At 50.0% G+C, this 27,788-nt stretch overlaps 1 protein-coding gene across 1 annotated transcript; it reads left to right on the top strand.

The window, feature by feature from the left end:
• Positions 1-683: 683 nt before the first annotated feature.
• Positions 684-27,474, top strand: KCNJ5 (potassium inwardly rectifying channel subfamily J member 5). Its single transcript, XM_059392050.1, has 3 exons — positions 684-929; positions 20,268-21,206; positions 24,308-27,474. The coding sequence occupies exons 2-3, from the start codon at positions 20,270-20,272 to the stop codon at positions 24,628-24,630; spliced, it is 1,260 nt and encodes a 419-aa protein (XP_059248033.1). The 5' UTR covers positions 684-929; positions 20,268-20,269; the 3' UTR covers positions 24,631-27,474.
• Positions 27,475-27,788: the final 314 nt, after the last annotated feature.

Below are 27,788 nucleotides of genomic sequence, written 5' to 3'. Positions count from 1 at the left end.
GGGGGGGGGGGGGTAGCATTTCCTGCTCTTCCTACCCAGCCAAGGGTCACGTGCCCCTGGAGAGGACATTTAAGGGGTGAGTGGAGAGCCCTGGGAGCTTCAGACCAGGTCTGTCTCCGACCAGACCCCAGGGACCCCGAGACCCGGGGTGGGGGTGGGGTCAGGGCACGGCAGAGTGACTGAGCAGCCCGTCCAAATTTCTGCCTTCCAGTTTCTTCCTTCTTTCTATCTACTCCACCGCACCCACGAAACACGGGGGCGCTCACGCGGACACAGGTGCACGCTCACACGCGCACACGTACCCTGGCACACATCTCTGTCCTTGGCCTCTGCAAGGCCAAAAACACCCCCAGTACCACCAGCCCAGGCAGGTGTAGCACGGACCGGGCGCGAGGCGGGCGGAGGGCCTCCTGCCCCTCTCCTCAGGTCCTCTCTCCCCCCGCCCGCCGGGACCCTATTCATTCAGAACCTGCGGAGTCCGGGACCGCCCGCCTCCCCTCCCCCGCCCCGCCCCTGCCCCTCCCGCCTCTACCCTGGGCCCTTTAAGTGGGTTATTACACATTATTACAGGGAGAGTCCTTTGTACTGGGGCCGGAGGGGAAGACAGCCGGGAGAGAGAAGCGGGCGGAGGGGAGGAGGGGGAGAGCGAGGGAGAGAGAGGGAGAGCGAGGGAGAGTGCGAGCGTGAGCAGAGCCTCCCGCTGCCGGAGGAAGGGAGTGACTGAGGGGCTGGCTAGGGAAGGGACAGGATGCCTTAGGAGCCTCCCGCTGCAGGACCCCACGACAGGGAGGAGCTCCAGGCAGAGTCCGAGGCTGTGGTAATGGTTGGGGTGGGGGAGTCCCCTCAAGGGCCCTGAGCGCCCCCGCACTGCCTCTAAGGGAGCTCCAGAAGTTAGCATCAGTGGGACTCGGAAGCTCTGATCTCAACAAGTAAGTTGTCTTCTTTTCCTTCTTCCTTTTCTCTCCAGCTCACTGTTTTGGAAGGCAGGGTGTGCACTCCCAAAGTGCCCCTTGCTCCTGGCGGTTAGCTTTGCCAAGCACCGGTCACTTTGGGAGCCCATGGGGACAGCGAAGGGCTTAGGGCGGGTTAATTTTATTATTTATTTATTTATTTACTTACTTACTTATTTATCTAATTTAAGACCACTGTAGCAGGTTTAAAGTCCAACCATCCCCCCGGGAAATCCGAGCTCCCCAGAGCCCACAGGTGTCCTGGGCACTGGGAGTTCAGCCTTCAGAGGGCTAAAAACATGCTGTGCTGGTACCAGAGCTGGGGTGCACCCCCCCCCAGGAGATCTTGAATGCCCCCTGCCTGCTCTGAGAGGCCAAGGCAGTAGGGAGTGGGAGGCACCTTTCCCCCAGGTAGCAGCTCTGCTTTCAGATGGGGGGTGCAGAGGGCTGGGGAGCTTCCTCCGAGCCTCTGACCCTCAGCTTACTCTTGCTTTCTTTTAAGTCTGGCCAAATTGGAAACATGGCCTTTGCTATTTCTGCCCTCCTTGCTGCCTGGTCACTTCCTGCATGCCTCCCTATCTCTTTTTAAACATCTTTCCAACTGTTCAGAAAAGCCAGGAGTCCTGGCTGCAAAGGCAGGGACGGGGATAGGGAAGGCCATCGTTATTTCCCTTCTCCCAAACCCCTGTGTCTCCCTGGAGAACCATCTCCGCTTTCCATCAAACAGTGCTGTCCCTCCTTCTCCCAGGACTGGGGAGAAGCCTCATGGCAATGGGACCGGGGTCTGGCCTAAACATCAGGTCAGGTAAGGTGAGCCCAGCACTATTCCCAGAGCCCCTTTCCACCACCAGAAGATCAACAGGCACATGTCAGAATGTGCCAAGTGCTTTGCTCTCTCTTGATCCTTTTAATGAAACAGATTTTGCATCCTTTTCCTACAGCTGAGCAACAGCCCCTTGGTGAGGCTGTGTAACTTTTGGGAGGTACACAGCTTACAAGAGAAATTCTCACCTGGGTCTGACTCCAAAACTTACTTTCCCCCCCCCCCTCGGGCTCTCTGGTCCACAAAACACTTTTCCATGTGGGAGAGAAGCAGTGAAAAACAGCTAATATTTATGGAACCAAGAACTGAGCCAGACACGGTCGTATGAGTTCATCTGGACACCAGTCCTGTGGGGCGGAGGTCATTCACCGGCTTTACAGATGAGACCGCAGCTAGAGTTGAGAGCAGGAGCCGCGGCAGAGCGCCATCCTCTAAACCCTTGTCCTCTGACTTCAAAGCCAGACTTTTTTCCCTATTAAACACTAACCCTGAAAGGCACTGACCTTCCCAAATCTGTGTCTTTTCCTCCAAGCCGGGTGTAAATCCCATCAGCTGGCTGGATGAGATCCTGGGGCACCCTAGAATCTGGTGGAAGGACCAAGCAGGGTGGATGGCGTGGGAAGTAGAGGGAGAGGCCCTTGGTTGGGCTCTGACGCGAAAAGCTTGGTCGTACTGCCTGGGATTTTAAACTATTGATCTGCCTCGAGATGGCCTCACTCTGCTTTTTGGCAATAATACAAAGAAATGGTCATTTATTGAATGCTGACTGTGTGATCGTAGGCGTTCGGTGTGTGTGATGGGTTTGCTGCTTCTTCCATCCACTGCTTTCCCGCCTTCCTCCCAGCGTCCTCTTCACCTCATCCCACCCCCTATACTACCTTGGACCCAAACAATCTGAAACTAAGTTCAGAGAGGAGAGACTTACAGCCTAAGGATAGAAAAAGACAACCTTCTTTTACCCTGGAAGGAATGTGTTGGAGCGTTTATTAAGTGTTCATTACTAGTTGGGTTCCGTTTACTAATTATGAGGTTGATAATAAATTATCACAACAGCCTAAATGATCCAGACAGCACCAGGGCTGCCACCGAAAGGGGCAACGCCATGTAGGGAGCTCGTCTGCACATTCCAGGGAAAGACAGTGCTCCCTAGGTCCCCCCAGTCATGTTCCAGATAGCCTCTCTAGCTCGGTGACTGACAGGGGACCACTCACACAGACTTCTCCCGGCCTCTCCAAAAGCCACTGTCACCTTCTGGTCCATGTCACAGGCAGCATCCGCCTGAAGAAACTCCTCAAAGGAGCTCACCCACAGTACAGAGAGAATGAGTGAGCCCCAACTAGCAAGCCGTGCCCCTGGAAGAGAGGACAGGCAGACCTGTGAGCAGAGAGAAGGGGCCGGCCCCTCAAGCTGGCTGGGGCTGTCCGGAAACGGCTCTCTTCCCTGAGGATGAAGTCAAAGCTTACTGGGATTCCCCAGGGAGAAGTCTCTCATGGGTACCCCCGCCCTGAGTCTGCGGGCACATCGTGAGCAGAGCCAAGCTCTTCCACTGGGGGTCCAGCAGAAACATCAGTGTGGCTCTGTCACAGATGTTCTCTCTGCCCTACTGTCCCCGGCAAGCAAGATCCCCGTGGGGCTGTCTGTCAGTGCCTGCCTGAGGTTCTCAGCCAGGGACACGGAGACTCTCGCACTGCTGGAATCACCTGTGCGGAAGTTAACCCCACAGCAGGGAAGGGACAACTCAAGCACCGGCCCCCCCGCCAACTTCCCACCTGCCCTGCGAAGGACCGTGCTCCCACTGCCTTCTGTGGGCCAAGCCACACATGGGTGTAGGCGACACTCACATTCTTGGAAATGATATCTACTTCTGCTTCTTGTTTTTAAATCAGTTTCACGGCCCTTGATTTGATCGCTTAGCATGTGGCAGGAGTACATAATTTTGGAAAACCTTGGAATGGGATCATTTGGGCAGAGTAATGCTTTTCCACTCAGGAGCGTGAGCGCCAAAGCTTACGTTTTCTGTGCAATTCTGCTCAAACTTTAAGGCTGGGGCGGCCGGCGGGGGTGTTGGGGATATACCATGGAGAGAAAGGAGGAGTTCACAAGGTGGTTCAAAGGAGCCATTTTCAGATTCAACTTTTCACTGCGTCTGAGCTACAGACTGGCCACGGGGAGCTGGCAGCCTTTCCAAGAGAGGGTCCATCATGAGATGTGCTTTGTGGAGACAGTTGTCAGCCCATGGAGGAATTTTTCTGTTTTTCCTCAAGACGAGAAGCATGTGCAGTGTGGCATTTGAAAAAAAATATCTGAATGTATTTCTCTAGGAGACTTGAGGGTGGCTTTCTCTGGGATTATTTTAAACCCGATGGGACAGCAGGCCCTTCCTGAGACCCTGGCTGCCTGGCTGCCGAGGGCCGGAGTCATGGCCCCGGCCAGTGCCCCAGGCTTATCTAGTTCCTCCTACCTTGACATTCTGATAAGTGAGCTATTCTAGTCCGCAGAGCCCCGGATGGCAGCAGCCCTTGCCAACAACTGTGTTAAGTTAAATGTCAGAGCCAAACCTTTAACACATGACCCTGGAGCTCCTGGCTGGTGTGTAAATGCTAAGTTCCATTTTAATTCCAGCCCAGAGAGGACTGAGGGGCAAAGGTCAGGAATCCCCGGGACCAGTCTGTCAGGTGGCCACAGCACTTCCTCGTCAACCCATTTGGTGGCCAGCGGGGCTAGGGGCCAGAGGAGGGGGTCAAAAGGGAGATACATGAAGGGGGAAGGGGAGGAGAGATCATGACAAGCTTTCAGAATCTCCTTCCTCTCTCCTGTGAGTCGATTGGTGGAGGCCCACGTGTGCACCCACCGCAAATGTCCTCTTCTCACATTTTAGGCCCCTTACCTGAATGTCACGGAGGCACTAATGCCATCGTCCTGCCTTCTCTCTTGCTGCTCATAAAGGAAAAGGAGTGAGGGGAACGACAGCAGAGAAATGCTATTGGGGGACCCTGTGTCCTGTGCGTTTTGCTCTCAGAGTCTGTCCCTTCCAAGATGGCGGGTTTGAGGGCTTGATGTTCAAGAGTCTGGCCAGGAGGAGAGGCAGAGGAGCCACAGGGACGAAGGTATTGCCTCTGCTCCAGGAAGGCGGCCGTCCAGTGGGCATACCAGATCCTGCCGGTGCCTGGGTCCAAGAGACCCTGACAGACAAATGTTATGCCCAGCCAGCGACCCTGGGCTATCCCAGACAGCAAGGTATGCAGGCCTCACAGCCCTAGTCAGGGTGCCCGAGTCACTTCAGAAAGTGCCCTTCCTTGGACTCAAAATCACTCACATATTCCTTGAAAGATGGGAATGGAGCTCCTACTACAGACCAGACCATGTGTTCAAACCTGTGTTACGGGATTGGGTCCTTTACACACCTTGCCTGCCTGACCTTGGAGCTCTCTCCGGGGACTGACTGAGGAAAGCAGATGTGCCCACGGATAAGTTATAGAATCAGAGAGAAGAGCCATCACAGAGAGGCAGAGGGGCCAAAGGGAGGCCGGGGAGAACCAGGGAAGGCTTCCCAAGGGGGTTCCAAAAAGCAGCGAGGCACCAAGAGAGAAGGGAGCCCACGGAGGGAGCCCCAGGAGGCCCTGAGACTGGCCTCTGCTTGCTCTGGTCCTTCCCTCCATCTGTGTGCATATACTGATTCTTTCCCTTAAACGTTCATGCAGTAAAACATTTCCATCACAGCAAGGATCTCTCGTGTTGCCCTGTTTTTAGAGCCAAATCTATTTCCCTCCTGCCCGACCTCTTCCTTAGCCCCCAGCAGCCATGAATCTGCCCTCCTTTTTTACAGTTTGTCAGCTCTAGAATGTGATATAAATAGAATCATAGGTATATAACCTTTGGGTTTTTCAATCAGTATAATTCTCTGGGGATTCATCCAAGGGTGTGTGTGTGTGTGTGTGTGTGTGTGTGTGTGTGTGATATTTCGGTGTGGTTGTTAAATTTGTTCAACCTTTACCCCTTGAAGGACATGCTTGTTGTATCCAGTTTGAGGTTTCTATGATTTAAACTGCTCTAAATACGTGTATAGAGGGTTTTCCATGAACTTAAGTTTCCATTTCTTTGGGATAAGTGCCCAGAAGTGCAATCGATGGTTCACACGGTAACTATGTTTAGTTCTTTAAGAAACTGAAACATTGTTTTACCTTCCTATCAGCAATGCAGGAGTGATTCTTTTTCACTACATCCTTACCAATATGTGGTATTGTCACTATCTTTCATTGTGAAAGATAAGTATGCAATATATCTCATCCTGGTTTTGCATTTCTCTAATGGCTGATGATATTGACTCTCTCTCCACGTGCTCGTATGCTCTCCATTTGCTCTCCGTATGCTGCCATTGCCTAAATATCTTTTCATTTCTTACACCCATTTTCTAATTAGATTGTTTGTTTTGCTGTTGGATTTTGAGCATTCCTTAAAGATGTGAGGTACCAATCCTTGTCATATACGTGGTTTGCAAACATTGTCTCCTACTCCGAAGCTTGTCTTTCCATCTTAAGAGGGTCTTTTTTCAGCATACTTTGAGTTTTGATGGGGTCCAATTTACAACTGTCCCCTTTTATGGATGAGGTTTTTGGTGTCAAGTCTAAGAATTCTTTGCCTGCCATAGATCTTGAAGATCTTGAAGGTTCCCTCACGTTTCCCCCTCATAAATGTTGTATAGCTGTATCATTTACATTTAAGTGCATGATTCATTTTGAGTTAATTTTTATATAAGGCTTGAGACTTAGTCAAATTCATTTTTTTGGTCTATGGATATTGAATTGCTTTGGTGCCATTTGTTAAAAAGACGATCTTTCTCCCATTGAATCCCTTTTGCACTTTTGTCAAAGACTCCTTGGGTGTATTTGTGAAGGTCTTTTTCTGGGTTCTGCTCCATTGGTCTATGTCTATCTCTCCTCCATTACCACATAGACTTAGCTATATAAGTTTTAAAATTTAGTAGACTGATTTCTTCTACTTCTTTCTTTTTCAAAATTGTTTCACCTATTCTAATTTCTTTCCTTTTCAATAGAAATTTTAGAACAATCTTCTCTATATATATAAAAAAAATTCTTGTGGGATTTTGATAGGAATCGCGTTAACCCTGAATATTCAGTTTGGGGAGAATTGGCATCTTCACTGTATTGAATCTTTCAGTCTACGAACATAGTATATTTCTTCACTTGTTTAGCTACTCTTTAATTTCTTGCATCGATATTTTGTCATTAACACCAATTCTTTCTGATCTGCCATGAACTAACTGTGTGACCTTGGACATAGCACTTAGTTTCTCAGACCTTCAGTTTACCATCTGTGAAATGGGTATAAGAACATCTACCTTGAGCAGGCATGGAGAAGATTATTTAAGACAGCAAAGGAGAGGAGTCTGTAGTACACCCAATGTAGTACGCCCAGTGACATACTCCCTTTGATAGATCCCATTCTCTGTTCTTTCTTTTCTTCTTCCCGACACTCATTTCTGATGCCCCACGGACTTTCACTTTGTCTCCTTTCCAACCTTTGTTTCTTGACCTGCTTTCACTCTCAATTCTTTGACTTTATTTTTTTCTTACTCTCACTAGCTTTTCCTGTTAATTCATTCTCCCACAAGATTTGTCTCATTCCTCTTTATTGGAGCATTTGGGACATTTTCTTTTTTTTGTTCTTAGACTTGGAGAGTGACTCTAGAGCCAGTTCACCTGGGTTTTAATCCATGCAAACACCAGCTTTGGGACAGTGGGCTCACCCTCCCTTGTGCCTCAGTTTCTTCATCTGTAGAATGGGGGAAATAGTACCCATCTCATGCCTTTTCTGAAATGACTAAATGAGTTAATATAGGTTAAAGCATTTAGAATGCAATCTGGTGTAGGGTGAGCCCCCAATAGGTTTCAACTCCAATTATTGGCATTTTACCTGCTGTGCCTGTTTCTCTGGTCTTTTCTCCGCATTCTCTCACCTTCTATCACCATCCCGTCTTTTTCATTTGTACATAAGTACATTCATAGTCACATTAGCCTGCTTTCTCGTTGCCATCTTCTCTGTACCTCTCCGACCTCCTAGGCTCTAATCATCATTGATAAATTGGCACCAGACCAGGAAATCTGTCCCTTGGGCTGTAGGCAGGAAACAAGTGGTTTTTCACTTTGATTTAATTATTAATCTCCTTTATTATTTAATGCAGAATACATACTCACAGTGCAGGGTTACAATGAAGAGAATGTATCATAACTATGCAGCTCGCTTTCAAAGAGATAGTGGGCTTGAAAAGGAAAAGTACTGGATAGACAGATACAAATGTGGGGAAAATGGAAAATGAATTAATTTTATTTTCATGCCCTTTTACTCACGATTTTTCATACATCATCTGCAAGGGGCTGGGTGGGTGAATTGGGACTGTGGCCAGTAAGCCATGGCTGAGTATTAGGAAAACAGACATCAGGAGCCCTTGGGTGGCCCACAGCAGCCTGCCAAGGAGGGCCATGAAATATTCCATCTTACGCAAATGAGAGCCACACAGGTTGGGAACCTCAGTCACAAGCTTTCAGGCCTGCTCCATAGAGGTCCAGCTCAATCATTAGGCACCATATGAAATGTTAAGTTGCTGGAAATGTACTCACGACATGAGTAAGACTTACAAATCTGTATTCCATAACCTGAATTAGGCCTAATTTTGCCCTTTTAAAATTTTCTGGATATATTTGGTCTCCCTTAAATATATTCAAATAAATCTTTTAAGTACCATCAGAATGATTTTTTTGTCTCCAAAATGATCTTTTCTCCAAAGAACTGAACTCCACCAGCAAATGCCAGATCTGTTGGCTCCTGTTTTCAGACAAGAACTCGGTATTCCAAAAAAAAAAAAAGCTCTTGAGTGAAACACGATTTAATCCTTCTCTCTTTGCTTTTTATCTTTATTGTGAAGTGTCAGTATTTTTGTTTCTTTCATGACAAAGCAAGCATGGTATTTTTGTTTCTTTCATGACAAAGCAAGCATGGGATGAGTCCACAGCCCTTCTGATAGAGCATGTGTTTCTCTGCAGATACCATAAAATAATGCATGAGGTTTTATTACTTCCTTAGAATTGTGGTGCCAAACCCTCCATGGACATAGTCTGAGTGAGCATCTAGTTACCTTCCCTTGTCTGGGCTGCCCAAGGCTCTGAACGCCCCAGACTCATCTTCTGGGGCCCCTGCTGACATTGACTGGTGCCCTTCAGGGCAGAGCCAGAAAAGTCAAGGTCACCCATTTGGCCCATTGTTGCATTTGTCTGTGTTTATACTACATAAATCTTCACGTTCAGTATTATTACATCTACCGCGTCATCACCTTGGCAGTGAGTAAAGCAGCATTTATGTGTCCTGGGTAAGCCACAGCTCTCCCACTAGAAAGTGGGATTCATATTATAGGATTCTCATGAGCCCATCCAATTCTGAAAGAGCCCGAACAGAGATGCCAATTTCCATTACTCTTCCATCACAATTCCATATAATAATAACACTGCTTTGTTGCATACCTTCTAGCCTGGAATAAGACAGGTTAGGGAACCAGGTACCTCATGCCATTATTTTCCTGAAACAACGGGAACTATTTCCTTCACATTAGGATTCCCTTGGATATTTCCATTTCTTACATAGGAAGGAGACCCAGGGTCAGGACTGCAGCAGCAGTGTGTAATTCAGGGCAAGCTAAGTGGGCAGGAAGGTCAGGATTATACTTCAGAACTAAGATCACACTGTCTGGTGCCCTGGACTTGGATGGATGTCAGGTGGGACAGTGGAAGAGTGCGGGCTCTGCGGGTCAGCACCAGGCAGCACAAAGCAGGATGGGCTGTTCTGGGGTCACGTGACTTTCACCCCACCCCCACTCCACACACCCCCCACCCCGCCTTCCCTGACTCTCCACCTCCTTACCTGTGGGACAGACACGTTGATCTTACTCTATGGTGTTGTTGAGATGATGGAGTTAACATAAACAAGGCGCCTCTTCTGATCACACGCACACACAGATTTCTCTTCCAGGGCTACTCGGCAAAGAAAAACAAGAAGTCAGCATAACGAGCTACAGCCAACAAACTGAACTCATGCTTAGAACAATAGCAGAATGAGTAAAGGGCATCAGAAAAGCTGCACAGGTGGGCTAGATGTTCCCGAAAGGGCTTGCTCCTGGCAGGGTGTCTCTGACTCAAAACTGGGGACAGCTGAGGGACTCTGGGGAACAGTTCTGGTCCGTACCTCCACCCTGACTTGGCTTTAAATACCAATCGTATTTAAAGTACCAAATACCCACTCATGCGGAGGGGCCAGAATCAAGGGCGCCCCTCAGAGGGACCAAGACCACCCTGGGGTGGAGGCCGGGATGCCTGGGTTGGGGAGATGCATGCAGCTGCGAGCGCTCCCCAGGAAGGGGCAGTGTGATCTGGGCCATGTAGGGGTCCCTCAGCAGCCTCCTCGTCCACCTGACACAGCAGCTCCCTTGCAGTGGCCTTCCCAGCTAAGCCTTCAGGGACATGGTGTGCCAGGACACCCGCGGTGATGAAGTGTCCTATCTGACAAAGTCCATTCTTCCAACAACCCTGTCCCTGGCTCCACGTTCCAATGAAAGCCCTTCACCCTGCTCCTGGCGCTCGCACCACCACCTCACCCCTCCCCGCTGTCACATAGCCACGGGAGATCCTTGCATTCCAGACAGAGGGGTGCCAAATTTCACTTTGGCTGTAGCCGATCTCGCCAGAGTCCCCTTCACTGGGCATTCAGCTTGGAGCTGAGCTACGAGTATGCATCCCCAAGCCCTTGTGGGCCCCTGAGACTGAGGAACATGTTGGGCATAAGACCAGCACCCATGGTCTGACCCTACTCATGTCAGAGCCTCACTGTCCTGTTATCCCAAGATTTCCTAATCCCTGGGGGTCAGCAGTCATTACATCTGAGCCAGAAATGAGCTTGGGAGGTGACCGGACCCATGCTCCTGTTCTTATAGCCCTCTTCTGGGGAGAGAGCTCCTTCCACATTTTTTGATGCATTTAAAGTCAGAAATTTCTCCCTGCTGAGAACCACTTCCACCATGATGGAAAGGGAGGCCTGTGATGCTTGTCTGGATTCTACCGGTGACAGCATGCTTGCAAAGTGTGCGGCTGGAGAGGACAAGGCTGCTAGCAGAAGATGCACTGTAGGAAAGCAAGGGGGTCATGACAGCTGTCTGCCCAATGGAGGCGACTGCAGAGAACAAGGCTGTGGGCGAGGAGACAGGGCTTGTTAGGACCATGAGAACCAGACTGGTGGGCACCAGGAGAGAAGCCCACACAACCCTGTCTTTGCTACAGAATGAGTCCTGGGATGGCCTTCCGGCGTCCTTTGTGCTCAGGTTGACAGGTTGTGTTCATTGAAGACCGATTAGCGTGGAGAATTTTTTGGTGCTACCACAGCTCTTCACACCATGCTCAGCATAACTCCAAGTCCAGTGTCCAACTTGTCCATGTGAGGAAAAAGCCTATCTCTGACCCAGGAACCCTGAAGTATACATTGGCAGCCAACACACTGACTCGGACTCACAGACATATTTTCTTTGATAAACTCACTGGTTCAAAAATGGTTGAATTAATGGTCAGTGTTGAAAAAAAAAATTTCAGGTTTAAAAGTCTTTCCTTCTAGCTTTTCTGCAAAAAGAGAGAGGAAGGTCTTACCACAGCAGCTCCACATTCTTGCGTGGCAGCCCTGAGCTCTGGCCGGACAGTAACAACCTTGGTCAGGAGGCGCGTGTGCTCGGCTCACCTCACCTCTGTCCCCATCACTCCCCGTTGTGTTCCCAAAAACCAGAGCAAGTTCTGGTTATAATTATGTGTTCATATAATTGCTTTACCCAGAATAAAGAGAATTTTATCTCTCAAAATCTTTTTCTCTATCACAAATCTGAAAATGAAGGTCTAAGAAGAGCTTATATTGGAATCAAAAAACAGGTAAAGGAGAATTGCTCTCAGCGGAATCCGCGGCTGCTGGGTACTTGTCTCTTCCTTGTAAGGGGCCATATTGTCCAAACACAAACGTTTCTATTTTTCTTTTTTGTTCTTCCCTTTTTAAAAAGATTTAAACTTAATTAACATATAATGTATTATTAGTTTCAGAGGTAGAGATCAGTTCATGAGTCTTTTTTTTTTTAAGATTTTATTTATTTATTTGGCAGACAGAGATCACAAGTAGGCAGAGAGGCAGGCAGAGAGAGAGGCAGAAGCAGGGGGAGACCCACGGAGCAGAGAGTCTGATGCGGTGCTCGATCCCAGGACCTTGGGATCATGACCTGAGCCGAAGGCAGAGGCTTTAACCCACTGAGCCACCCAGGCGCCCTCAGTTCATGAGTCTTATATCATACCCAGAGTTCATTACATCATGTGCCTCCTTATGTCCATCACCCAGTTGCCACATCTATCCAGCCCCATCCAGCAACCCTCAATTTGTTATCTATAATTAAGTGTCTCTTATGGTTTTCTCCCTCTCTGATTTCGTCTTATTTTACTTTTCCCTCCCTTCCCCTATGCTCCTCTGTTTTGTTTCTTAAATTCCACATATGAGTAATATCAATTGCTGATTGACTTATTTCGCTTAGCATAATACCCTCCAGTTCCATCCACAACATTGCAAATGGCAGAATTTCTTTTTTATGGCTGTGTAATAGTCCATTGTATCTACACGTCACATCTTCTTTATTCATTCATCAACACAGACATTTCTGGGAGTGGAAGGGGCGTTCGGGGATTACACCTGAACAGGTCTTAGCCAGGACATATGGACATTCTCTCCTTGGAGTAATTCAGTGCCTCTGAGGGGCAAATGTTGCCATTATTAGAAAAATCAAGGACCCGCTGTAAGCCACAGCAGGAAGCACTCTGAAGGCAAGTACTCTGGAAGGTACAGCCCCTGCAGGAGGAAAAGGGAAAGGGCTCCAGGCAGCCTGGGCATGTCAGGCAACATGGCAGCAAATCATGAACCGAATCATGGTACTGATCAGGTGTGTGTCCCTCTGGCAGTTTCCTGGATCAGGCATTACAGGGCCTGACCCCCACTAAGGCTCAGATCCTCTGACAGCCCCAGGGACCAATAACCTCAGAGGCAGACTTATTTAAGCCTTCAGTGGGACATTGCATAAAAATAACCTAGCACAGAGATGGCACGTAACAGGTGTTTGGTACATGAGCTTCTCATGGCAAGAGGGTCCCCTCACTGCACTCAGCATGTACCTTCTCCACCAAGTCTTTCCTGACCCTACCTCACTCGCCCTGGTGAAGCCAAAGTAAGAACTTAGTCTTGGTCTTTCCATCACTCTCTACTGCACTGACCCTGCACACTGACTGTGTGTCCCCACAAGACCGGGACACCCCCACAGCAGAAAATACAGCCATGGTACACAATATCAGTTGTTATGAGAATCCCCTGGGCCGGGGTCTCCTGGTATGGGGCGTAGGCATCAGCATGGGGTCCAGCTCCCAGCTGATTGCAATGTGCATCCACAGTGGAGAAGCCCTGCTACTCAGAGGACCAGCAGCCTTGACACGGCTGGGAGCTCTTTGATAAAATGCAGACTCAGAGCACTCCCGACCAACCTAATCAGAATCTGCATTTTCACAAGATCTCTGTGACTAGAAAGCACAAGAGAGCCATCGAAGTGCTGCTATACCTCCTCCTGCCCCCAGGGCCCAGCAGAGTAGAACTTGCAGTGACTGGCGAAATGGGGGGGCGGGAGCGGAGGGGGGATCACGGCAGGTGTTCACTGATTGGAGGAAGGAAAGAAGGAGGGAAGGAAGTAAGGAATCTGTGGTGCGGTTTTCAATGGCCTTGCACACCTAATATACCATGTGCTATCATCCAGAGAGTTTCTGAACTTGGGTTCAAAAAATAAAACCACAAAACATCCAGGAATTAAAGACTAAGTTCCCACCCAAGTTGATAACAACAAATAGCAGCTGCAAAATGACTGGGCTTTAAAAGAAAATAGCCGATGGTTTTTTAAAGATTTATTACTCTTGAGTTCTTCAGCCATTAGACCTCAAAATGCACTAAGGTTGTTTTTTGGGGGGGGGGGGGTGTTTTTGTTTGTCTTGTTTTTTAAAGGATGGTAATTTCAAAAGCCAGGAAATTAGGACTGACCCCCTGGCCAGAGCCAGCCCATTAGCGTGGTTTAGACACAGGTTCGGGAGGCTGGGGCCATCAGACGACCCTTCCTTGGCAAAACGGGGCTCGGACATGAGCTTCTGGGCCAGGAGCCTGTGTGGTCTTGCTCTCCCCTGGCCCCTCCGAGCCTCTCCAGCTGCTGGTTCCACCATCAGAAAGGGCAGCTGCGGCAGCCAGCAGGAAACTATAAGGCAGAGGTCAGAATTGCAGTTTCCAACATTTTGTCCTCCAGCAGGCTGCTGAGAAAAGGGGGGATGCTGGGGTTCCCCCACTGGTTGTGCTGGACTCCCGGGGAAACCCCAACCCCACGCCCCAGGCACCCCTACCCTGAGTCTAGGGACTCACAGATCCCTGCTGCACCGGGGCTCCCCTGTCATGGTCACTTCCCCTCCTCCTCTTCATTGGGCTCCCGCCTCCGGGCTCAGGGAAGCGGCTCATCCTGACCCAGGAGAGGAGCAGAGGATCTAGCCTCACCAGAATCTTAGCACCGGAACAGTCTCTGCCTCTGTGTAGGACCACAGGTGAGACAGTTCTTAGAAAGTTCTTCAGGCACAGCTGGGAACTCCTCTCCCAGCAGCAGTTCTGTCCATTGCAACCACTGCAGGTTCGAGAGAGCATCTCTGCAGCCCCTGTGTGACTGTGGGCAAGTTATCTAAGCTCTCCCCCAGTTTCCCTCTTCGTGGAATAAGACGGTGCCTCCCCGTGGAGTAAATGAGGCTGTGGAAGCAGGATGCTGACCCACAGTAGGAGCCCCTGAACTGCTTGAACCTCATTGCCCCACCCCCACAACTCCAGCCCTGGGTGGAAAGTGAACACTGGCTTCGGCCAGCACTGTGCATGCGCCTTCCTTCAGTCTTTGTGGTACCCTCCTTGGCTGGCACCGTCATGATCCCCATTTTGCAGGAAAAATAACTGAGGCTTTGAGCAATAACTTCTCTGGAAATTCCCTCATCTCAAGGTGAAATCAGAAGATGGGCGCTCATGTGAGAGTCAGCCTTCCAATTTACTACCTGGTTAGCCCCTTCTATTCTGTTAGACTTATATTTGTGCCTTGGCAAAGGACCACAGACTAAATGGTGTAGAACAACACCCAGTTTTCGGCTCAGGATTCTGAAATAAGAAGCCCAGGCATGAGATGACTGTGTTCTCTGCTCAGGGCCTAACAAGGCTAAACTCCGGGTGTCAGCAAGCTACACACTCCTGGGGTTGTGGCAGAATTTAGGTCTTGGAGATCAGAGGAGGAAGTCCCTGTTTCTTGGCTGGCTGTTAAGGTGGGGGGTGCTGCTGTCAGCTCCTAGAGGTCCCCAAGTTCCTTGCCACGTGTCCCTCTCCCTCTCCAGAGCTAGCGAAGAGCCTCTCCCTCTCATTTCATTCCCCTCATAAAGCCAATCTACTGCTTCAGGGGAAAACCCAGTCCCCTTCAGGGCTTATCTGATTAGGTCTGGCTCACCCCAGACAGTCTCCCTTTCTTCAAGCCAGCTGTGCCATGCCGTAGGAGCATCATGGGTGTGGTATCCTATCCCCAGTTCCGGGGGCAGGAATCATGAGAGCATCTTTGAGTTCTGCCATCCTGCATGTGCCTTTCCTGACACGTATTTCCTTGATAATACCTTTGGTACTTCCTGCTCATCTTGAAGGTCCTTGAGGGCACTGGGGTGACCACCTTAGAGTGTGTTCATAGTTTAACAACCAGTACAGCCATCTAGATTCCTATAGAACAGCATACAAATACCTAGTCTGAGATAGGAGTATATACTCCTCCATTACCCTTATCCCATACCCCAGCCTTATCCCATATCCCAGTCTCATCCTATATCCCAAAACTCTGGGAAGCAGATATTGACCCAGAAATATAAGACAGAAAGGAAGAAATCATTAAGGATGTCTGCCATCCTCATTTCAGCAGTAAGGAAATTGTGTCTGAAACAAGAGTCCCAGGGGTGCCTGGGTGGTTCTGTTGGTGAAGTGTCCAACTCTTTTTTTTTTTTTTTAAAGATTTTATTTATTTGAGAGAGAGAGAGAGAGATCATAAGTAGGCAGAGAAGCAGGCAGAGAGGAAGCAGGCTCCCTGCAGAGCAGAGAGCCCGATGCGGGGCTCGATCCCAGGATCCCGGGATCACGACCTGAGCCGAAGGCAGAGGCTTTAACCCACTGAGCCACCCAGGCGCCCCGCGTCCAACTCTTGATTTCAGTTCAGATCATGATCTCTGGGGAGTGGGATCCAACCCCCACATCTGGCTCCATTCTGGGCATTGAGCATGAAGCCTGCTTCAGATTCTTTTTCCCTTTCCTTCTGCCCCTCCTCTCCCACACCCTTGCAGAGTCCCTTTCTCTCTCTCAATCTTTAAAAAAAAAGACTCCCAGCCCAGTGCTCCCTTCAAGAAATCCTGCTGGACCTCCAAATGCAGTTTCTATCAAGATGCTGTGTCCACGGGCTCCTACTTTCTAGAAAAATCACCCCCATGACACAGGGCTTTCTTTACTGTGTGTGTGGTGGGGTGTTTGGGAAGTCTTGATATAGAGGTCCACGTAAAAGTTTGTCAGAGTCACTCATGCATCACCTAAAATACAACCTCCTTTGATTTTGCCTCTTTTGATTCTTTCTCCGTTTGTGTTTCTACATCAAAGAGTTTAAACCACTTTGCTGGACTTCAGGCTCCGTCTTCCCAAGAGTTTTAATCATTTCAGGGCCCAGCTTCCTATTAGCAGACGCAGGAGATGATCTGGCGGAACCGCCTCAGCCAGGCTTGATGAGCTTTAATGGGATTTGCTGCCATTGGTGCCTTTCCCAGGTCCAGCAGGGAGCACCTCTCATATTGGCTTGCCTCCTCCAGCCCAAAGCCCTTCCCCCTGCCTCTCTCTCCATAAGTGGTTCTGCTCAGAGCCCTGGGCTCAAAGGGGAGCGGTACTAGCCTATAGGCTACACGAAGTCTGGGTCTGCATTCCTCTTATTTCCTGCTTAATCTCCAGCTCTTATCACAGAAGCTGGACGATCGCAATCCCTCAACTAATGCTGAATGGGCACGTGAATGGAATAGATCAGATCTGGAAAATCAGATTCAAAAGTTCATCTCCATTGCCCTTGGAAAATTATTTTTATATCATGGACCCACAGCACCGGAGGCCAATATTTCTAGAGGGGGCATTTCATTTACTCTTAGGAAGAAATCTGGGGCAGAGAGGGTCTATACCTGTCAGCTTGCTGACCTTGCAAGTGGCCCACTGGTGTTTTAGGTACTTGACTTAGATGCTCTAGGTCTCTCTCTTCATCCTCAAAATAGGAGTTAATGGGATATTGAACTAAATTCCACTTCAAGGAGAGTTTATGAGTATATATTCACATTTATACTTATATCTATGTTTGCATTCATATAGTCTTTCCCTCGATCCTCATAATAGCCCCCAGAGCTGGGATGGCAGAAAATATCATCTGGGGTTTACAACAGAGTAAACTGAGGCAAAGAAAATGAACAGTGTTTTTGCTTGGGTCACAGAACACGTTCCTTGGAAGCTGAGCTAGAACCCATATCTCAGCCTGGGCTGAGCGAGGAAACACTCGTGCCAAGAATTATAGCACACTTGGAGGATGGGTACCAATTTCAAATCTGAAGTGAAACCTTTCCCTGTCTGCTGGACACAAAAAAAATTCTCAGATCTTGACTGAGGTGTCCTAGAAAACCTTTCTCTGTTTCTAGTACAGTGCAAGGCTTTCTCCTACGAGAACCTATGAAAGTATTTTTAAAAATAAAGAAGGAAACAGTGCAGAAAATCGGCAGGAAAGCTATTTTTCTGGAAGAGCTCAAGGCAGGAGAATGTGCTTTGCCAGTTGCCCTAACCAGTGACTCATTCTGGCCAGCACTTTGCCCGCCCTGCCCAACACCAGTGTTTCAGGGAGTCCACGGACAGCCCTCCCATTGGACCCCTAGATCCCCCAGGGATCCGAAGATCCCCCACGGCATTGGAAGTAGCAGTATTTCTCACCCTTTTTGGGCATCCCTGAGTCCTCAGTAAACAATGTCAGACCCAGGGGCAGAGCAAAATCATGTTTATGATTCTGCAAAGCAGCACCAAGCCTCCTGCTCCTTGTTTCATTTATCTTTGTAGCTGCCACGTGAGGGAGCGGGGAGCAGGTGGCCCCATGCAGAATGGGAAATTCTGAGACGTCTGAGACAAACAGCCCTTCAGATGACCCTTCAATACGGTATTTTAAAGGTTACCTTGAAATTGCCACAACCACCAAGGCAGCAAAGAGAAAGGTCTGCAGGGAACATCTGACTTTCCACGATGGGTGAGATCTTCCTCTTGGCTCATAGAACATTCAACCGGGTAGTTCTACCAGGTTCCCTGTTTCCCGGGAGTGGGGCTGCCTGTGAAATGAAGACAAGCCTGCTTGTGAAGATGAAGAGCTGAGTAAGAGCATCCCCTGAGGTGGATTCCTCCCGGATCAGAAGCTCATAGAACTTTCTGGAGTGAGCACCTCTTCAGTCTAAGCAGGAGCCACAGAACTTCGATGTCTGCAAGCCATCATATGGTGGGGACCTTGAGACCCCAGGCTGGAGCAGATAACCTAGATTCAAACCCTAACTCGGCCACGTAACTACTTGAGCTTTGTCTTTGCCTGAAGATTGGAGGGAGCGTGGCATTTCTGCTCTAATACCTTTGTTGTGAGCTCATATAAATGAGCTAATGCATATACATTTCTTAGCACAGGGCCTGCTTGTGAATGCTCAGAAATGCAAGCTGTGGAGCTTATAAGCTTATTAGCTGTGGAGATTCTCATGGTCTTTCCTGGCTGCATCAGAGTCTTAAAGTATTTTCAACGGAGTGTGCAGAATATCAGAAAAACAGCAGACTGTTCCAGATGTATGGGTGTTTCTTTAAAGGGTGGCATAAACTCCAAAACATGGTACAGTCTGTTTTCAAAGTTATTTTTTATTGAGATATTTTGTTGAGATAACTGACGTGAAACGTTCTAGTAGTTTAAGGTGTATAACATAATGACTCTGATATATGTGTATTTTGCAAAATGATTGCCACAATTAATTTAGTTAACATTGGCACTGCATATAATTACAATTTTCTTCTTGTGATGAAGACTTTGAAGGTCTACTCTTGGTATTTTTCAGATAGACAGCATGGTACTGTTAACTCTAACTGCCATGCCGTACATCACATCCCCAGGACCTAGTTTACAACCAGAAGTTTGTACCTGGCGACCACCTTCCCCACCTTGCTTGCCTGGTATACCCTCTCCCTAGCAACGACCGATCTGTTCTCTGAGTTTGGCTTTCATTTGTTTGCGTTTGATTCTACATAGAAGTTTACAGCCCTTTTGAAAACCTTAGGAATGTTAATATCTTGTCCATTTCATTTTTTTAGAGGACAGGGAATTACTGTGTCAAGATTTTTAATGGTGGGTCTACACAGCGATCTGTCATATTAGTAAGGGCTCAGACAGCCACAGACTCCCCCCTCAGACAGAAGGAGTGACCACATGGTGAATCAGACACTCGCTGCCTTTTTCTTTCTGTCTGCTGCTAAGAACTGAGACATAAAGGAAGGAGACAGGGAGATATAAAGAGAAAAAAGCACAGGCTCTGGGCCCCGTGAGCAAGAATCCAGCTATCTGCTCTGCCATGTGAGTGTCTGATGGCCCAGGTTATGGCTTAACCACTTACCTCTTTCGGACTCTCATTTATTTTCTTATTTATTCATTCATTTATTCAACAAGTGCTTTTTGAGTATACAGATGTCCTGGGGTGCCCTCTGGGTATTTGGAATAATGTATGAGGGAACAAAACAGACACCACTGTGCCCCATGGAGCCTACATTCTGACAGAGGAGGAGAGACTCCTAGAAATAAAGATGATGCATAAGCCCTCAGTGTTTACCTACTGGAGATCAAGCTCCAGCTCCAGCCGGGTGCTGTGATAACAAGTGACAGTCTGTGTGTATTGCATGGACTAGAGCAGGCAATTAATAAATTGCTGTGGTTATCATCTTTTTGAATTGCTCCCAGATTTCTTAAATCCTTTCAATGCCATGTGTATTTTGCACCTGCATACTTATTCATTCAACTACTACTATTGAGCCGCTATTGTATGCTAGAATCTGTAGTAAGTGCCAGGGAAACAAGCAAATAATATTTTTTTTAAATGGTGCCTGCCCTTGAAGACTCTGCTGTCGGGTCAACTGTGCATTAGATGAGGGCCTTGTAGAGCACAGAGGCAGGTGTGATCTTGAAGTCTTGTGTTTCAGTGAATCCACACAGTCCCCATCACTGATGATGTCTTTTTTAACTCAACGCATCCCAGCTATGGCTGGCGATTCTAGGAATGCTATGAACCAGGACATGGAGATTGGAGTCACTCCCAGGGACCTGAAGAAGATTCCCAAACAGGCCCGCGATTACATCCCCATCGCCACCGACCGCACTCGCCTGCTAGCGGAAGGCAAGAAGCCCCGCCAGCGCTACATGGAAAAGAGTGGCAAGTGCAACGTTCACCATGGCAACGTCCAAGAAACCTACCGATACCTGAGCGACCTCTTCACCACCCTGGTGGACCTCAAATGGCGCTTCAACCTGCTGGTCTTCACCATGGTCTACACCGTTACTTGGCTGTTCTTTGGTTTCATTTGGTGGCTGATTGCTTACATCCGGGGTGATCTGGACCATGTTGGTGACCAAGAGTGGATTCCTTGTGTTGAAAACCTCAGTGGCTTTGTGTCTGCCTTCCTGTTCTCCATTGAGACTGAAACCACCATCGGGTATGGCTTTCGGGTGATCACAGAGAAGTGTCCAGAGGGAATCATACTTCTCTTGGTCCAGGCCATCCTCGGCTCCATCGTCAATGCCTTCATGGTGGGGTGCATGTTTGTCAAGATCAGTCAGCCAAAGAAGAGAGCAGAGACCCTCATGTTCTCCAACAACGCGGTTATCTCCATGCGGGACGAGAAGCTCTGTCTCATGTTCCGGGTGGGGGACCTTCGCAACTCCCACATTGTGGAGGCCTCGATCCGCGCCAAGCTCATCAAGTCCCGGCAGACCAAAGAAGGGGAGTTCATCCCCCTGAACCAGACGGACATCAACGTGGGCTTCGACACTGGGGATGACCGTCTCTTCCTGGTGTCTCCACTCATCATCTCCCATGAGATCAATGAGAAGAGTCCTTTCTGGGAGATGTCTCGGGCCCAGCTGGATCAGGAGGAATTTGAAGTTGTGGTCATTCTAGAAGGGATGGTGGAGGCAACAGGTAAGACACTTTATTCTCCTTGGCCACAGAACCCTCCCACATCCTGGGAGTTTAGGCCACTAGGTCTGGAAGATTCAAGTTGGTGCCTAAGAATCCTGGGATTTTCAACCAGCCCAATCTCTAACTGTGATCTGAGGGGTATCATTACTCAATTAACATAGAGTAATAACAAGAGTTAATGTATACTGAACCCTCTAGTTCCTGTGCATAGTTCTAAACTTTAAACATAGAGAGTCACACTTTAACCCACTGAGCCACCAAGGCGTCCCTAGAGAGTCACACTTAATGCCTTTCCACTCTCGGTGAGATGACGTTCCTTAGGTTACAGATAAAGAAACAGAGGCACAGACCAGCAAGTTATAGGTCTACTTTTGTCCAAGAACAAGTCGTAGAGCTAGGATACCAGTGAAGGAAGGGGGCCCTTGCTTTCAACAGGCTACTCTGTCACACCCCATCCTGGGGCATGTGTCTACCCAAAAAGAGGTCCATGATCAGATAGCTTTGAGAAAAACAGTGAACTAGGGTGCACAGGCTTCCTCACAGTAGAACTTGGTGGTGTCCAGCTCATCTGGCTGCCTCCACCCTGGAGAAGGCTGTCCCTGGGTTTCCCTGTGGAAGGCTGGCTGAATGGACAGGGAACAAGCCAAAACCAGGACACCGGCATTCACATGTGCCCAAGCCAACGCCCTCTAAGTAGCCAGCCCCACACCTCCCTGCTCAGCTGCCAACTCTCATGGGCGGTTGGTAGCCAGGAATTTCCACCATTCCTCAAGGCCAAGGTCTTGGTGCGGGGCCCCCGGAAGTTCAAGGCCCCATTCCAGCAGAACCCTGAACCCTCCTTCTTATTCCTTCTCTTCCTTTTGCCCTCTCTCCTGGTCACCCAGTAGACTGAGCACTTGTAGACCTCGCTCAGGCTTGGAGTGATACCTATTTTTCTGGTTCCTGCAACGACACTGCAGGACCCCACCAACCCCATTTAACAGACACGGACGCTGCATCACCCAGCTTCGTGGAGACAGTGTTGGAGTCATGTCTTTCACTTATGAGTCTAGAGTGTTCTCTACCACACCACACTGCTCCCTGAAATTTCAGGGCCCAATCACAGAGATGACCAAATAAGCCTTCCTCGCTTTTCGGGATGGTAGTTGCTGCGTGGGAAACTCAGATGGGGCCTCCACAAACCTTCTCATTCGGCCGGAGCCTGAGGGACATGGCTGGGGGTACGAACAGGCTCTGGGGACTGGCACGGATGGGGGCTGCTTGGCCATCTGCTGGGAGCTGGAGCCTGGCCAGGCAGCATATGGTGGCAGCTGAGGGAGCCCCTGGGGCCAAGGACAGTCAGGAGGCAGGAAGCCTGTGGCAGAGCTGGGGGCTCGCAGGTCACGCTGCCCTTGGTCCTGGGCTCGGGATCAGAACACTGGCTGAGTGTCTGGGGGAAGAGCACCACTCTGAGGCCACAAAACAAGGGTCATGGCAGAGATGTGGTCACAAACAGGAGAATTGTGCCTTGCACGCCCCCCATGACTTCACTGCCACCTACCGTAGAGGGATCAGGTGGTGACCCAGCAGAACTGGGCCCTTTCCTAAGTATCCTTCAAGGTCAATGACCCACAAGTCACCTGCCCTGTCTCAATGACCTTCTCTCCTCCCATGAGTGCAGGGGGGCGCCCTGGGATAAGGAAAGGAGACCCCCCACCACATCTGTTATCTCCCTGACTCCTGTGGCTTGGTGGTGACGTTACAGAGCCGACCATGCACTGCTGATTCAGGCCGAGTTTGGGAAAACGCAGTTCTCCCACAGCCTGCTGGTGTATGTCTGAGCAAGTTGCTTAACTATCAGCAAATCTCCTGGGGTCGCTGGGGGAGTTAGAGGATTCGATGGAGAATCATACGTAAAGCACGGTGCCTGGAACCCCCAGGGGCTTCTTTCCTTCCCAAATGCATGCGAAGATGATTGCCAGGGACACAGGTGGGGTCTCTTGCTGTGGGGAGCCCACTGCCCCATCCCAAGGGGTGAACAGAACAGGAAGGCCTCCAGGACATATGGCCCATGGGTTCCCATGCAGGTCCCATTCCGGTGTCTTTCCTGAGGCCCCTGAGCCTGCAGATACCCGGTCTGGGTCTAGGCTGATCAGTGCCCTGCTTGGGGCCCCTACATCCCTGCTGGGCAGTGAAGAGGGAGCACTGCATGGGAAGGCCCAGCCCAGGCCACACCCTGGGAGCAGGGGCAGGTTGCAAGCCCATGGTGTGGGGGGCACCTTCGGGGTACCCAGCACCAGAGCACAAATGGGTGGGAAGCAGCCTTGCCCTTGGGTGTGGTGTGCACAAGGCCCCTGCCAGAGATTGCCCACCCTGGAAAGTGGGAGCCGGCCTCTCCTTCATTCCCGAGAGCACATGCCAGTACCTTCCTTGGCCAGACTATATATCAGCAAGCTGCTTTCCTGTGACCCCAAGCACAGAGGCTTCCTCATCCATAAACAAAGCTGCTCTCCTCCCTGGAGAGAAAGCAACACCTAAAAATAACATAGGCCAGTGACGGCTGGGGGGACAGGGAACGGAGGCATTGGAGCATGCTGAAATCAAGGAGCCAAGGTGTGTGTGTGTGTGTGTGTGTGTGAGAGAGAGAGAGAGAGAGAGAGAGAGCGCACGCGCGAGCGGCTTCTGCCCATACGCATCTAACCAAAACAATCCCTGTGTGTCCTACAAGACTGTCAGCTTCTCTACATTCGCACCACCTGAATTTATCTTTGTTCAAACCCTTGAAGAGGCAGGAGCCTCTTCTGTGTCTCAATCTTCTAGTCCTTAATATTGTTCTCAGGAAACATGTCCCTGGCTCTAGCTATTCCAGAATTATCCACTCTGATCTCTAGGAAGCTACCCCAGAATCTTGCACGTTGGTTTCTAATTTTCTGCCTCTGACACACTCCAGAGCTCCTCCAAGGTGAGGACTAGCTTACCCAGCTTTCACCCTCCGCAGAGCTTAGCCCAAGTAGAGGTACAACAAAGGCTGGCTGGCTGGCTGGTGGATGGATGGACGGACGGACAGACGATGGACAGCTGGTGGTGGCTACTCATAATCTCCATGCCCTCTGTCCCCACAGGCATGACCTGCCAAGCACGGAGCTCCTACATGGATACCGAGGTGCTCTGGGGCCACCGATTTACGCCGGTCCTCACACTGGAAAAGGGTTTCTATGAGGTGGACTACAACACCTTCCACGACACGTATGAGACCAACACGCCCAGCTGCTGTGCCAAGGAGCTGGCGGAGATGAAGCGGGAAGGCCGGCTCCTCCAGTACCTCCCGAGCCCTCCCCTGCCGGGGGGCTGTGCTGAAACAGAGCTCGATACAGAGGCTGAGCAGGAGGGAGAGGATGAGCCTGAGGGTCTGAGTGGGTCCCAGGAGAACAGGGGCTCTGTGTGAGGATGGTACTTGCCCTAGGACCTCCCCTCCCTGGTTTCTGAGCATAGCCCCTGCTGCAGAGCCAGTGGAGGAGGGGGTGAAGGAGCTGAGTTTGGGCCGGGGGGTGGGGTGGTGTCACCAGGAGCCATAGACTCTGTGGGGAGGAACAGTATATGCCATCCTGGAATGTCTCAGCTCATGCCTCCCTGAACAGGTGGCCCCTGGCCTGGGCCCCTGAGACCGTGCTGCCTCTTCCCTCCCAGCTTCCATCAGCGTGGCTCAGGGCCAGGCCCAGATGGGGTTCCTCACAGGGTGGCCTCTGTCTCCACACACACGTCCCTCTGCCCATGGGCTGGGATCCCCTCCCTCCTTGGGTCTCACAGACTGATCTGCAGCTCTCCTTCCAGGGCTGATTCGTGGAGAGGGCTGTCCCCCTCTGCCCCTCACTCCCACCACCCCGAGGAATACTGTGGGCTCCGTGGGGAGAAATTCTGCCTGCCCAGAAATGCCACCCCCTGGTCCCAGGATGAGCTCACAGACCTCACGGTCAAGGAAGGTCCACGCAAGTCAGGCAGGCAATGCCTCTCAGCTCCCACACCCACGTCCCTTTCCTGAGAGCCACGGAGGACAAGGCCCAGAAGGAATGATCTGTTCTCATCCATGAAGCTTGTGCATCTCCTATGCTGTGTCCCTCGTGTCACGTGTAGCCTACCAGAGAGCCGATCTCCTTTGAGTGACCCTCAGACAGTGGCTTGGGTCACAACACACCTCCAAGCACATGTGGCATTGTCGTTGGCTGCATCCTGGCCATGCCTGACCGCACAGGGGCCCACGGCTCCCAGCTGTCGGACAGCCCAGCAGCCCATTCCTTTCTGGTACTTTCGGCCCCAGAATCTCAAAGTACTCATAGCCTTCACCGTAGCCCTCTTCTACCGCCTCAGCCAGGGGTGTGGTCCAGGAACAAAGCTGGAGTTCCAAAGGCAAGATGAGCCGGCCAGAACTGAAACCAGGAGCAGGGAGAACAGAGGGGTGAGGAATTAAATGTTTGAAATAAGCATCTGCACCAGTCACTGCAGAGACATTCTGACTTCAGGCTCCATGCTCCTGTCTGGGGAGAGGCACAGCGAGGGATGGGGACACCCCTGGTGAAGTACGCTTGCAGCTGACAGGAGCCTAGGGCCTGCTTCACACCTGCTTCTGAAACATCCCCCAGCTGGCCCAGTGAGCCACTCTCCAGTTCTCTAACTCCACGGCGGCCTCCATGAACCCACGCCCTATCGTGTCTCCGCCAGCTGCGGAAGCTGTAGAGGTTAGGGAAGCAGATGAGGTCTCCACTCCCTCCCTGAGAAGTCAGAGCCCCCATGACTAGGATTAATCATATTAGCTGCTTTCTGTCATGAAAATTCAAACACAGGAAGACTGCCCTTCATGTGCCAAGGAGATCCTTCTTCATATCGGGTTGATACCACGGAAGTTAGAAACATCCTTCAGGTAGTTTTCTGGAAGTTCTTGTGTAAACATGCACTTCCTATATGCCAAGTCTGGACCCGAGTTTCAGTGGGTCCCAGAGCTGCGTGTGGGTCATGGCCCTGAGCTACAGAGTGAGCTACAGAGTGAGCTGAGCCCACCTCTCACTTCTGATGAGTTACAGTACTGAGCTAAGCCAGTCTGTAAGGTGAGCCCACTGCTAAGTCCTACAGGCTTCAACATCTCCCAGATCCCAAAGAGAGATCTCACAACCCTGAGGGTGTTGGGAACTAACTGCCTGTCTTAGCGTCCAAGACCTCTCTCTCTGAAATCATCCCCCACAGGGAAGGAGACCCCGAGAACTCAGAAGAAGGTAAGTTGCCACTAATTCTCTTCTCCCCATGAGTGGGACACATGATAAGATTGACAGTGTCGCCCAGGACCCTGTTTCCAGGCCAGGTAGAGTGTGGTATTGCCCGTGACTCTCCCCTTTAGAGGCCATCCTTGTGTGACCAGAACCCATGTCCTGTCATTTCCTTCTGCTGCTATAAGATCCTGGCCTGAGTCATTGACCTTGCTGGAGGAGGAAAAAGCCCGTGTCTGTCTGGGGAGAAGCCCCACCCCCACTCTGCTCACCATCTGTAACAACTGGGCACCTTCTTTCACAGTCCTTAACCCTGGGGCCTCACTTTCCAGCCTGCCTCCTCCACGTGTTCCATATGAGAACAACAGCAACTGGAAATTTCTGTACTGAAATTGCCAAAAATGAAAATGCACATTACACAAAGCTGCCTGTGGTCTCCTAAGATGCCCCGAACCTCTCTCTGCATGTGTGCCCTTTCCAGGGCACCTGCTGTGTGCCCAGCTGTGGGTTAGGCATACCATCTGGGTGATTGCCCTTAGTTCTCAAATGCTATAGAGAAGATCTTAGTGACCCCTTATTACCAATGAGATAAGCAAGGTGCAGAGAGCTTACTTAGTTTGTTTGCTCAAGACCACAGATGGTAATAGGCGGGACCTGCGGACCTGCGAGCCAAGCGCCTCCCAAGCAAATACAGAGAGGCCATTAGCGTGCCTAGCACCCACCTCCAGCTCATCTCCTGAGCTGGGGCAGGAGCAAGGAGAGCCCCGCCTCTTCAGATCACTAATTTCTCTGTTGTGCTCTGGACCTTCAGCTTCCATCCACCAGCAATGTTCTCCGGTGGCAGGATAATTGGAAAACACCTTTTTCTGATGCCTAGAGAATTAATGAGCTGTAAAAAGAGATTAAATGGGGAATTATTGCTTTCTAGAAGAAGTCACTTATTCTGCTTGGCTTGTTTTTTTTTGCTAACAACATCTCCTTAAACTGCTGTGTCAAATCTCTTTCTCCCTGTGTAGGATTTGTCAATCTTCTTATTAAAGAGAACTCCCTGGCACTGCTTAAAAAAAAAAAAAAAATCATCCAATAAAGTAGATTTGATCTTACAGAGCACTCTTTCCCATTTTAAATAGATGGCTACTGTTTTCTGGTTCAAAGTCACTGGCAAAGGACAAGCAAGCTTGTCCTTCTTGTTCTCATTCGTCTAAAAATGCAGCATCGGTATCTAGAGTAGCTTTTGGGGTAGAGTGTGGGCACAGGTGGGGAAGGGACTGGATTGAGGCGAGCCAGACCTGGGGTCAGCATGGGTTCTCATATTAGATCATCCACTCCCTCTCCCCAAATCATTTTC

This window comes from Mustela nigripes, chromosome 1 (genome assembly GCF_022355385.1).
Source record: "Mustela nigripes isolate SB6536 chromosome 1, MUSNIG.SB6536, whole genome shotgun sequence".
Lineage (NCBI taxonomy): Eukaryota > Metazoa > Chordata > Mammalia > Carnivora > Mustelidae > Mustela > Mustela nigripes.
Note: the sequence above shows the minus strand (reverse complement) of the source record. Positions and strands in the feature narration are given on the sequence as shown.

What these genes read in the sequence shown, in the direction of transcription:
- KCNJ5 (XM_059392050.1), top strand. Translation starts at nt 20,270, where the DNA reads ATGGCTGGCGATTCTAGGAATGCTATGAACCAGGACATGGAGATTGGA. An exon ending in AGGGATGGTGGAGGCAACAG is followed by an intron (nt 21,207 to 24,307) that starts GTAAGACACTTT and finishes CTGTCCCCACAG; the next exon opens with GCATGACCTGCCAAGCACGG.